The sequence below is a fragment of the Populus nigra genome, chromosome 19, assembly GCF_951802175.1.
Source record: "Populus nigra chromosome 19, ddPopNigr1.1, whole genome shotgun sequence".
In the NCBI taxonomy this organism is placed as follows: Eukaryota; Viridiplantae; Streptophyta; class Magnoliopsida; order Malpighiales; family Salicaceae; genus Populus; species Populus nigra.
This window is the reverse complement of record NC_084870.1, coordinates 13,267,779-13,280,014: the sequence shown is the minus strand read 5'-3', so window position 1 is coordinate 13,280,014 and position 12,236 is coordinate 13,267,779. Positions and strand designations below refer to the sequence as shown.

At 35.5% G+C, this 12,236-nt stretch overlaps 1 protein-coding gene and 1 long non-coding RNA gene across 12 annotated transcripts; both read left to right on the top strand.

Annotated features, from left to right (window-relative positions):
- The first annotated feature begins 602 nt into the window (after positions 1–602).
- On the top strand, positions 603–5,134 carry LOC133679129 (uncharacterized). The gene is made up of 2 exons (XR_009836108.1): positions 603–933; positions 4,638–5,134. It is a non-coding gene; the product is annotated as an uncharacterized LOC133679129 (long non-coding RNA).
- Positions 5,135–5,831: 697 nt separating this feature from the next.
- Positions 5,832–11,606, top strand: LOC133679344 (pentatricopeptide repeat-containing protein At5g62370-like). Of its 11 annotated transcripts, none has more exons than XM_062101911.1 (5): positions 5,832–6,379; positions 6,758–9,621; positions 9,712–10,208; positions 10,576–10,636; positions 11,097–11,606. In XM_062101911.1, exons 1-2 carry the CDS (start codon positions 6,019–6,021, stop codon positions 8,020–8,022), a joined length of 1,626 nt encoding a protein of 541 aa, XP_061957895.1. In that variant the 5' UTR covers positions 5,832–6,018; the 3' UTR covers positions 8,023–9,621; positions 9,712–10,208; positions 10,576–10,636; positions 11,097–11,606. The 11 variants fall into 11 exon arrangements, with proteins under 11 accessions (XP_061957895.1, XP_061957890.1, XP_061957888.1 ...); XM_062101906.1 differs by having other exon boundaries at positions 5,832–9,219; positions 9,523–9,621; XM_062101904.1 differs by having other exon boundaries at positions 5,832–9,288; positions 9,523–9,621.
- The last annotated feature ends 630 nt before the right edge of the window (positions 11,607–12,236 follow it).

Below are 12,236 nucleotides of genomic sequence, written 5' to 3'. Positions count from 1 at the left end.
TGTTCTATATTTTTTTAAAATGTTGGTTTTGTGATTATCTTCAAGTTTTTTTCATAGGTTTATCCTGATCTCATGACTCAAGTCATGATTTTTCTAGTCTTTTTTTAATATAAGTCTTTTTTAGTTGATTTGTTTCTATTTAGTTTTTCAAGTTATCATTCTAATTTATTTATAATTTTTTTTTATAGAAATGAAGTGTATTTTTAAAAATAACAAATATTCACTTTACAATTATATTGCCGATTTATTCGACCTTGCGTAATATCTTATAGAGTGAGTTTATTCAGTCAATTTTATTTGTGTTTATTTTTTAACTCATGAGTTTTTTATGATATAAATTTATCTTTTATTTATTTAAATAAATAATTTTCACAATCAGATGCATGTCTCATTTTATGTTATGAAATATATTGATCTTTCTTTCATTGATTTTTTAATTTATACTTTGAACTTTTTTATTTTAAAAAACATATTGAACTAACCTGAATATTTAATATTTTTCTAAAAAAACATTATAACAAACGATAGTTAAATGACTAATGAAAGAGAATTTGCTTGTTTGACATAAGAAATAAAAGTTCAAAATTCAAAATTCAAAAAAAAAAAAAAAACAAAGAATAATTTCAAATTTAAAGAAAATGAATCCAGCTAACATAAGAAATATATTTTAATAAGTTCTGTCCCATCAAAGAGTGTGAGCTTATCTTTAGGGGGCGGTCAGCCAAAAATTTAGACACAGTACATGACAAAAACGATTCACATGATACTTTGTGTTATCCTATACTATGTCGTCTCGTGTTCCAAAGGTGTCCTAACAAACTCGGAAGTCAGAACGTCGAAACTCACTCTTCCTTGCTTCATTTCTCTGTTACCCAACACCAGTCGTCGTCATCCACGGTTCACAAGGCCGAACAAACACTACAAGAATCGAAGGTAAGCCAAGTTCTTGCCTCTTATGTGTTAAAGATAAGCTCACTTTGATTCGTATTGTGTTATGTTTGCTCTCTCTCTCTCTCTCTCTCTCTCTCTCTCTCTCTGCATATTTTAGGAGAAGACTATCATGGGTCTTGTTTAATGAAAACAAATATTTAGCAAATATTATTTGATAGTCTCGATGAGGTAAAATACTGATGTGGGTGTGGCCATTTAGTTTAATCTAGCTCATAGAATGCTCTATGTCGCAGTTTTTGAGATTTTTTCTGAAGAATACAATGAGAACAGTTGGTGCTCTGTGTCAAAATTATTGGTCAACACAGTTAAAACTCTATAAATTAACACCTTGGACTATGCAAATTTATTAATTAATTGAGATATTATTTAAACTTCAAATTTAAGTCGGATCAAACAAAAATATTGTTTCATCGAGGTTATTAACTTGTCAATTTATCGAAGTTATACTATAATTCTGTGTTAAAATGATAATCGTTGTAACTATGAGTATTTGATAGTTGGCTTAGCAATACATTATTGGCTGTTTATGATATAGCATGCAGTTCGACAGCTTAAGAGCAGCTTGATCTAGATGCATTAAGAGATTATATATTGAATTGAAAAGGGCTCAAAACAAATTGTTTATCAACTCAGAAAGAACTTATTATATGGTTTTATTAGTTTTATTTCTCAACTTCTTACATTAGTTGACCATACTTTGTTATGCATCCATCAGATTCAGAAACAAAACATGGCTAAGCACCAGGATTTTGTTTGTTTTTTTGACACAAATCTTACTGACAAACAACGTCACATGAGCACAGTCGTTGAGATCCTGCATTTTTGCATACACAATTCTTTGGCATGCTGCTTGCACCATAGTTTGATAAAAAATCAACTAAGCATTGCTGACTGCCGTTGTTTCCACACCCCCCTGGAAATCTGGCCGTCTTTGGGCACCATTTGATTTGACCTGCATTTTCAAAGAAAGAAAGAAAGGCACATATTCAATATTTTTTCAAACAAAAATTCATCTATCAAATCGTTAAGTACTATTCATCAGTACTTTGATCACCCCTAACCTTGAGTGGGAGTGAAGAGGCTTAATAGTGCGACCCAAGAAATCAAGAGAAAGACAATTGGCTTCATTATCTTCGATTCTTTTATCTAAACTCTCACTTGTTGAAGATGCTAGAGCGTATGTATTTCAAGTTCATGTATGCAACACAAATTTATAGGTGTCTACACCCGCGACAAATTTAGCAATAGAATTATTTTAAAAGATTCTGTGATTATATACATGGAAACAAAATAGCTACTTACCTAATGTGGGAAAATTTAAATCTTATTGATGCTCTAAACATTTATTAGTTGCCTTCAAATATACAAGGAAATAAATTAATAGCCTGATCTAATCTTATTTTTTGAATAATTTATTTGTATATGCATAATGTTTTAGACTTGGTGTGAATAAATTTTAGCTTAAACACTTTTAAAATCAACAGAATTGGATTTGTAAGGTATAATTAGAGGAAAAACGAGAATGGAGTACACAGGAACTAAAGTTTCACCACATTATAAAATGTCAGAGACCATTGTGTTGGTTCTAGAAGACAATGACCAATATCTAATCTGTTGTGTTTGGTTCAAAATTAACTTTCATCGATTCAAATTCCATTTTTAAGACAATAAATTATTGATTTCTCATTAAGAAGTGTTTTTTAGGACAATTGTTAAGAGTAATTTCATATTTATAATCAATCTCTATGTTTTTTTCTTTAGAATTTACTGTAAAAACTTGAAAATATTATCACATAAACTAACACTTATTTTATGTATGTAATTAAATTTTTTAACTCTTGAAAAGTAATGAGAAGATTTTGCTGGTGACAAAACATATTTTTTTTTTAGAATTAATGGAATAAAATTTAATAAAAAGAAATGGAATAAAATAAAATAAAATCATTGTTTTTGGATTGGGGCTTGGCTTGTTTATTTTGGACCATAATAAGAAAAGAACATGACCAAAGGTTTTTTTATTGCTTATATGGAAAAAAAATAGCTGCTTACCTAATTTGTGAAATTTAAATCTTATTGATTCTCTAAACATTTATTATTTGTCTTTAATTATACAAGGAAAGAAACTAATAACGTAATCTAATTTGATCTAATTTTTGTTTTTGGATCATTTGTTTGTATATGCATAGTGTTTTAGACTTAGTGTGAATAAATTTTATCTTCATCATTTTTAACATCAATAGAATTGAACTTGTAAGGTGTAATTAGAGGGAAAAAGAGAATCAAGTACAGAAGAATTAAGGTTGCGTTTGGTTAATATCTCAAGATAGAAAAGACAGATAAAAGAAGAGATTTAAAGACAGATAAAAGAAGAGACTGAAACGTGTTTGGTTGGAGGGATGAAGACAAAAACATAAAATAAATTTGTCCTTGAGACGTTTATGAAGTGAGCTTTTGTCTTTTTAAAACAAAAAGGACAAGGAGACATGTCCCTTGCCCCTCTATATCTAATGTCTTCACATTGTGTTCTAGACCAGAACATGGTGTATAGATAAGATGTCCCTTCTTATGATAATTCTGGCTTTTCCTATGGTTCCAAATTGAAAATTGGTCCTGAACCAGTAGAAAGCTGTCGTGTGTCATCTGAACCTCCTAGCAGGTTTACATGACCAGCCTTAATCATTTTCCTGTTTTAATTTCTGCTGAGGAATTTTGTTGTGCCACTCCCAGTTCTCATTTTCACAGATCATTAATCATGCAACGAACTTTATCTAGCGCTTCAAATACCATTTAATCTAATTTAAGATTCTTACTTTCTTGCATATTTTAGGCAAAAGAATTTGAGCCGTGTACCATTTCTCTATGGTTTGAAACTTGATGCTGAAACTTTTGGTACTCACTTGCCTTTTTTCAGTGGATGGTTACTTATTTGTAAACAAGGACTTGGCAGGTATCATATGTCTTGTTAAAAGACATCCCGCATGAATTTCGTTCTTAAACACGCTGCGTAGCCTTGTGATAGTGTCGAGGGACACTATTTTGGCACGAACCATATCAAATAAGATGAACTCTTTCTCATGCTTCAAGCTTGTTGCTGAATCTGGTTGCTATTCCTAGCAATGATAGTGCCATTTTTGTTGCTTTTAATACCAACAAGGATGTTAGTTATGTTTCACTAGCGGCACATCACCAATCCCTTCTGGTTTACTAGCTCCTGTCTGCAGACTAGATTTTAAGCTTGATTCAACCCTCAACTCTTTTATTTGATGGAATTTTGATTTGGAGACTATTGGTTTCAAAAAATTCCCATAGCGATTGACATTATCATAATTTGTAGCTTCCTCTCAGCCATCAGGATGTTGAGTGTCTATTTATTTGATTTAGGACCACTTCTCTTTTGATTTGAGCATGGCTCACAGCACTGGCAATGCTTTCATTGGGATGAATTCTTTATGCACATTATCTATCCTGCCTCCAACTTTCTCAGGTACAATTTGTCTAAGAACTGCCTCATAAAGATTATTTTTGAGGAAGTTGCTAAATCCTGATCAACTACAACTTGCTGCACTGTCAAAATTACGTGAGACTTTGTGTGGATGCAATAAAAGCACACATCCTAAACATGAAATAAAATTAATAACTAGTATATCTATTCCCTCAATTCCATGTCTTCGTATAATTTACTACAGGTGCGTGCTAGCTTGTTCTCTTTCTGAAGCTGGTCAAGCATGGGAAACAAACCCACGAAGCAAGAAAGAGAAGTCGTGTTTCCGTTGGCCCAGGACAGGCAAGAGATTCTCTTGAAAGTTGTGCCTCCATTGGACCATGCTTATCTCCGGTGGCTTGCTCGTGATCTTGAGAGGGTTCATGGCTTTACTCCAGGAAATTGCCGGGCAGTGACGCCACCAGCCGGGCAGTGACGCCACCAGATCATTATACTGAATATATGCGATTGCAAGGTTGGTTGGATGTGAACTTGGATGATCCTGATCTAGCTCATTTGTTTCCAGGTAAATAGTCATGTAATCAAGGCAGGGGGTGATCCTCTCACAAAGTGTAATTAGGGGAATGGAATTTGCTGGGAAATCATCAAATTATTATACGTTTTACTGTAAATGCATTGTAAGAACTTCAGATAATTTGTAATATCAGAAACCCCCAATGGGACAAGAAACTTTTCAGATAATCAGATATGCCTGTCCTGGTAGAGCAATTTCGATGAGAAGTAACAGTAAATGTGTGCTTACTGCTTATGAAATGTCTGGTATTAATGAGGCCTGGCGAAATTTAGGTGATTGGGTTTTGACTTGGGTAAACACTGGTGAGATTTGATTAGGCAAATTTTAATAATTTTTTTTTATGTAAAATGACATCTTTTCAGTTTAAAAAAACAATTGAAATGTAAATATTTTGGGGGTTACCTTGCTACTATCCCATGATTTGAGCGTAATAAAACATGCTAGGTTATAATTATGCATTTAGTAGGTTTAGAATACTCTTTGATGATGGTTAATTAATTTTGAAAAAACAAGAAAATTGTGAACCGCTGTATTTTTATTTGTTTATAATTTAAGTCATTCCATTGGGATAATCGAATTGTTTTTCCCCTAAAATATCCTCCATTTCTTCCTAAAATATCCTCCATTTCTTCTCAAATTTTCCAATATTACCTACCATAAGCAAAACCAAAGTGCATTTAAAGAGGGCAATGCTAATACTTGAAAAGGAATTAACAGTCAACTCAGATAAACTCTTAAAGAGATTAACTTATGATTTTCTAAAGTGTAAGGACTAAACTATAAAATATTAACAGTATAGGGATTCAATCATAATCCACTCATAAGTAGTGGGCCAAATCCTCTCCAAACAAATGCAACGGTTGATCATCAGCTCCTAAAACCCCAAGGCCTAAACCCAGGCAGGCACATCTCAATCCTCTGAACTGGCTAAACCGCCAATTCCTCCTTCCATTTCATCACCTGCTCACATAGTTTTACTCAAAACCCACAATTTCTTTTCCATTAATTTCCAATCTTGACATGAAAATTTAGCAACCCAATTGTTGAAAACATGATAAAAAGGAGGCCTTTCTATCGTTCTCTCTACTTCAAACCCAAAAAAAGACCAATTACTTCAACTTGTGCTGTCCCTTTAGACCCACAACCAATCTCAAACGACCACACTTCCCTTTGCCAATCCTTAGTCCATGACCTTCTTCGCCGCGGTCTTTTATCCTCTGCCCAGCAAGTTATTCAGAGATTCATAGCCAGCTCTCCTACGGTCCCTGATGCACTTTCCGCCATTGAATTTGCCTCCGCGAGTGGCGTGGACCTTGGCCTTGGAATTTCTTGTGAGCTCCTTAGGAAATTGGTTGACTTGGGTGAGCCTCTATCGGCGCATGAGTTTTATCGTGATCATGTGATTGCTAGAGGTATTGAACCGGACTCGAATATTGTCAATTCTATGATTATTTGTTTGGCTAAGTTAGGGAAATTAGATGATGCTGTAAGGATTTTTGATAGACTTATTGGTAGTGATGATTGTGTGCTTAGTAATGCTGCCTGTACCATGATTCTTGAAGGGTTTTACGAGCAAGATAGGTTTTTGGAAGCATTTGATTATTTAGTTAGGATCAGTGATGCTAATGTGAAATGGGGTATGTGGGTTTATACTGTTTTGATTAATGGTTTGTGTCATCAACGGTATGTGGGTGAAGCGATACAAGTGTTTGATATAATGTGCAAAAGAACCGGGTCGCCGCCTACTCTGCATATGTTTAAGACATTGTTTTTTGGGCTTTGCAAGGCAGGGTGGTTGGTGGAGGCGGAGTTGGTTTTTGAAGAGATGGAGGTGCAAGGTTTCTTTGTGGACAAGGTGATGTATACTTCACTAATGAATGCTCATGGTAAGAATAAGAAGATGAAGATGGCAATGAGGGTTTATTTCAGGATGCTAAAGAAGGGCTGTGACCCAGATATTTGTACTTATAACACTTTAATTCATGGGTTTTTAAAGATGGGCTTGTTTGATAAAGCATGGGCATTGTGGAGCCTGATGAGTGACTCGGGGATTCAGCCTAATGAGGTCACTTATAATTTAATGATTTGTTATTATTGCAAGCAAGGGAAGTTAGATTGTGCTAAGATGCTTTTGAATAGCATGGTTCTCTGCAATTTGGCTCCCTGTGTGCATTGTTATACACCTATAATTGCTGCTCTTTATAAGCAGAATAGGTGTTTGGAAGTTTATGAATTGTGTGAAAGAATGCTGGGAAGTGGAATCGTTCCGGACCATGTTTTGTTTTTTGTACTCATGAGGAATGAACCCAAGGGGCTTGAGCTTCAACTCTGTTTGTTGATGTTGCAGGCAATTGCCAAGAACGGATGTGGGTTGGACCATTCTTCACTCTCAATTTCTGATAAGATAAATTCCAGTGCAGGTTTGGAGCAAGAAATTGAGCTAATTCTGAGAGAAATCGCAAGAATTGACTTGAATCTATGTAATGTGGCTGGCAGCATCTATGTTAGTGCCTTGTGTGAGGACGGAAAGACAGAAACTGCGTTGGCCTGCTTTAAAAATGTGGCCAGTGCTGGATGCATTCCTTTGCTTTTCACTTTCAACTCTTTGATCAAACGTCTATTCCAGGACGGGCTGTTTGAGGATGTCAAGTCTTTGATGGACATTATGCAAAATGAGGGCATAGTTCCAAACTTGGAGACTTATCTGATTATGGTAAATGAATACTGTAAACAAGAGGATCTAGCATCGGCTTTTGGTATTTTGGACCAGATGAAGGAAATGGGACCAAAACCTAGTGTTGCTATCTATGACTGCATCATTGCTTGTCTAAGCCAACAGAGGAGAATCTCTGAAGCCGAAACTCTTTTCCACAGGATGCGTAGGGATGGTTTGGATCCTGATGAAGTTGCCTATATGACAATGATCAATGCATATGCTAGGGATGGAAGAGGTGATAAAGCCCTCAATTTGTTTGAGAAGATGATAGAGAATGCTATCCAGCCTAGTTCTTACTCTTACACTTCACTGATAAGTGGGTTAGTGAAGAGAAAATGAGTATTGAGGGATGCGTTTATCTTTAAAAAATGTTGGGAGAGGGTTTTGTTCCAAATATTGTACTGTATACCTGTCTTATCAATCATTTTCTGAGGATGGGAGAGTTTAAATATGCCTTCAGACTGTTTGATTTGATGGTTAGAAGTAAGATTAAAGCTGACCTCATCTTGCACATCGCTTGGATTAGTGGTGTTTGCAGAAATATCACTGGCACCAAGAAAAGATGGTACATGACAAACAGAATATCTAAGAGGGTTAGAGAATTGCTGTTTAATTTGCTTCATCAGAATCCTTGCCTGGAGAAGATGTTTTTACTGTTTCTACTCATTCTCCTAGGGAATTAAAAGACTTAGCATCGAAGCTCATGCAGAAAATTAAAGGAACAAGGTTTATGCCCTACCTTTACCTCTACAATATTATTATATTTGGATTTTGTTGGGCAAATATGATGCAGGATGCACACCATCAATTTAAGCTGATGCAAAAGGAGGGTATACATCCAAATGCGACTTTCACAATTCTCATTGGTGCACATGGCAGGGCTATTGAAATTGATCGTGCAATAGGGTTGTTTAATAGGATGAGTGCAGATGGGTGTGCTCCTGATAGATGTGCATACAGCACTTTACTGAAATCCCTTTGTGAGTCTGGTAGAGAATAGATGCTTTATCTCTTTTACATACGATGCGCAAGAGGGGCCTCTTTCTGAGCAGGCTTGCTTTTGAAAAGTTACTCCATTATTTTTGTGCTAGTTACATGAGCATTCCTGCCTTCAGAATATTTGAAGAAATGGCTGCTTGCCATCTTGTGCCTTGCCTGTATAGATGGAACTGGCTGCTTTATATCTTATGTGAAGAAAAGAAACTTCACGAAGCTTATAGGGTGTGTGATGTGATGTTTGAGAGAGGATTTCTGCCCGATGAGTCAGTAATGAGGCTGCTAGTGGAAACATCTGATGAACATCCATTGCTTCTCGTGAACCAAGAAATTCTGAACAAATATGAACTGCCCCCTCTTTCTCAGTAGACCTCGACTTTCACCAGTCTCTCACAAGTCTGCATAAAGTTTCCTTACGGCTCTGCTTGCTTTGATCGACATTGGTCAGTTTTCAAGTTTCTGCTTGCAGGAGATCCCATGGTCTTCTTTTAAGTCATAGTCTCTTACAGCAGTGCCTGTTCTCTGGGTGTTCACCAACAGGTTTTCTTTCATCTGTCCTTCTTCCTATAGATTCCTTCTCCTCCTTTTCTCTGGGTCATGCACTGAGAGGTAGAGTATTTATAAAGTTACCTTTTGCTTTTATCTACTAGACATGTTGACGAGTCCTTTTCTGTTTATGAGTATTGTTTCTTATAGAGTGTTTATAAGCAGTACATGTTTAATGTTGTGTATAGGATATTTAGGTGATACTGCTATTGAACTTGATTTGGCACCTTTTTAAATACATGATTTAGAGTTTGAGAAATTTGCTTATCTTGACCTACCAACTGTGGGTTATTGCAGTCAACTGAAAGATTCCTGGCTCTCTCATTGATGATATTACTACTAAAAGTGTTGATATTCATGTATTAAAGAACTGGATGAAGAGCTCCTGATGACTTGGTTGGTTCCTGCAATATACATGTTTCATATTTGTCTTTTCTCCCATTCTTTCTCTCAATTCATAAATATGGTTGTTGTGACCTCTGACAGATCTGGGATCCGAAAGTGATGTGTCCCATGACAAGATGGTAATCATTGGCAGATTGTCCACTTCCACCGAAATGGAATTTTACGTGCAAGATTCAAGTAAAAGGCTTGGATCGTGAGCTTCTATTTTCTGTCTAATAATCTCCAAGAGCATCTGGTGGCTTTCCCTATTTTATAAATAATTAGGAAATTGTTATTTCCTTTTGCACTGCCATACGCCCAGATGGGGATATTATCCTTTGGTTTGGCAACTGGTATAATCAAAACCACACAATTACTATTTGTTCTAGGGTTTAAATTTTCTTCTCAACCATGATGGTTTACTGGATTGAGCCTTAATGTTAGCATGGTTTAACGAGTTCCAGGCATATAGGATCGCCTCAAATCTGGAAACAACCTTGGAATGCCTGAGAGAGTTCTATCTAATGGGAAGGGGCCAGATGAATATACAGAGGTCTTGTACCTTACAGTATTGTGTGAAACCATTTAAGTTGATCCAGGTATGTTCTTCAGCCATTGATGCGAGGAGTGTGCAAAACCATGTTTAAAATTTTTCTTTCTTTTTGTTTGTATTTCACTACACATCTGCTTTAGTTGTGGCTGGATAGATTGATTTCACATTTTATTAGCACTTATAACTAATTTTCTATTTTAACTTTGAGTTCTTCTTTTGCTTTTTTTTTTCCTCTCTAATTTTCATTTTGGTGATTCTGGTTGCGCTAACATTGTGCTATTCTAAAGTTGATTCTTTTCATTTTCTTGTGATTTTATTTAAAATGTTGACGCAAGTTCTTTTCTGTTTATGGGTTTTGTTTCTTAGAAGGTGTTTCTAAGCTACTTGTGATTAATGTTGTAATGGGATAGCAGGGTGGTTTTGCTGTTCGGGAACTGGAGTTGGCCCATTATTTTCATTGCAAGATTTGTTTATGTAGGTATATATGTTTGTTCTTGTTTTTTTCCTGTAATTTTCTGTTATATTTGAAATGTCTTTGAGCCACGAGGTGGGATTTGTATAACTGGGATTGCATGAATGTTCAAGATATGCGATTGCTGATGTTTTGATGTACGAGTCTTGTATTTTCCTCTCTGTTTTCCTTTTGATGTATGAGTAGTTGTTGTGCTACCAATGAAATTGATTACAGTTCCAATGATTTTATTTTAGGTATGGACATTTTCTTTTTCATGCTATTCTTTTGCTTAATTTATTGAGATTTTAAAATGCGGTCGAATCTTGTATGGAGGGTTTTGCTTATTGGTGATACGAAGTCGCAATTTTTTCTTCATGGAACCAATGCTTTATGTCATATATTTACTGTATCAGAAACTAGGATCATGTTTTAGTGATTCACAGCTGGAGAAATTTACTTTTCGTTCATGGCTGATCGCAGGTTATCTGCTATAGCAGTCAATCAGAAGTTTCCTGGCACCCTCTTATGAATGCTACCGCTAATACCAAATGCGGTTGCTTGCTATGGATCATTCACAGGGCCATGTTGAATAACACACTAGATCAGTAGTGGTGAGTAAATTGATTGCAGCCTTTTGGATTTATTCAAGTTAGTCAAAGAGCTGTGAGTGCAGAACACACTTTGCCATCATTTCTTCGTCATGGCCCTCTCTATCTTGGTGAAGCCAAAAGTCAAAAGCTTGGGCATCTAAGTCCAATGACAACGAATGAGGCCAACCAAGTCACTGTAAAGTCAAGCCATTTTCTGCTTCTCATCAATAGTCCGCAACACTATTTGTATTCCTGGTTGTCAACGGGATGGCAAAAGTTAACCATATGCATTCACCTCCCACGTTCATTTGTTTTTGAAAGGCACGGTGAATAGATGGATCACAGTATACTGTATATAAAAACTGTTTATAATCATTAATTTGAAAGGATTTGCAGTGAATGAGCCGTGATGATATAATATGGTTAAAATCAGTGTCCATTAAAAAGGCCCAAAAGCCAAGTCCAGAAAAAAGAGCCGTGTGAACAGTGCCGTAAGAAAGAGGTGGGAAAGTGCCTGCCTTGGTGGGGGGGAGGTTAGGTTAGGTTTGGGGTTTTTAGTGCGCGCGAAAAAATCCTCTCTCTCTCTCTCTCTGTCTCTCTCTCTGAGTAAAGGGTGCGCAATCGCCGATTCGAACCTAACCACTTTTTTTTTTTTTTCTCTTCTTTTCAATTTTTCAGTTTTCTCATGAGTAAATGATTTATAGTCTTGAGAAAACCCCTTCAGTATTTTTTTTATATAAAAAAACTAATTAAACTCTTAACGTTCCTTACTTTTCATGCTGGTGACAAAAACTAATGAACAAATTTGTGCTAATTAACCCATTATTTCATTAAGCAAGAATTAACAAAGTGATTAATGCCTAGCTTGAGGTAGAGTTAGGTGGGAGAAAAGCTTGAATCATTGAGTTAATTATTGGATAAATCTAGATTAATTATTTTTATTAGCTTGGGTTAGAGTTAGGTGGGAAAAAAGCTTGAGTTAATTATTGGATAAATTTAGATTAATTATTCTTATTAACAATATTGATTT

Bases quoted from the DNA above. Each gene is read 5' to 3' on its own strand.
- LOC133679344 (XM_062101906.1), top strand. From the start codon at position 6,019: ATGATAAAAAGGAGGCCTTTCTATCGTTCTCTCTACTTCAAACCCAAA.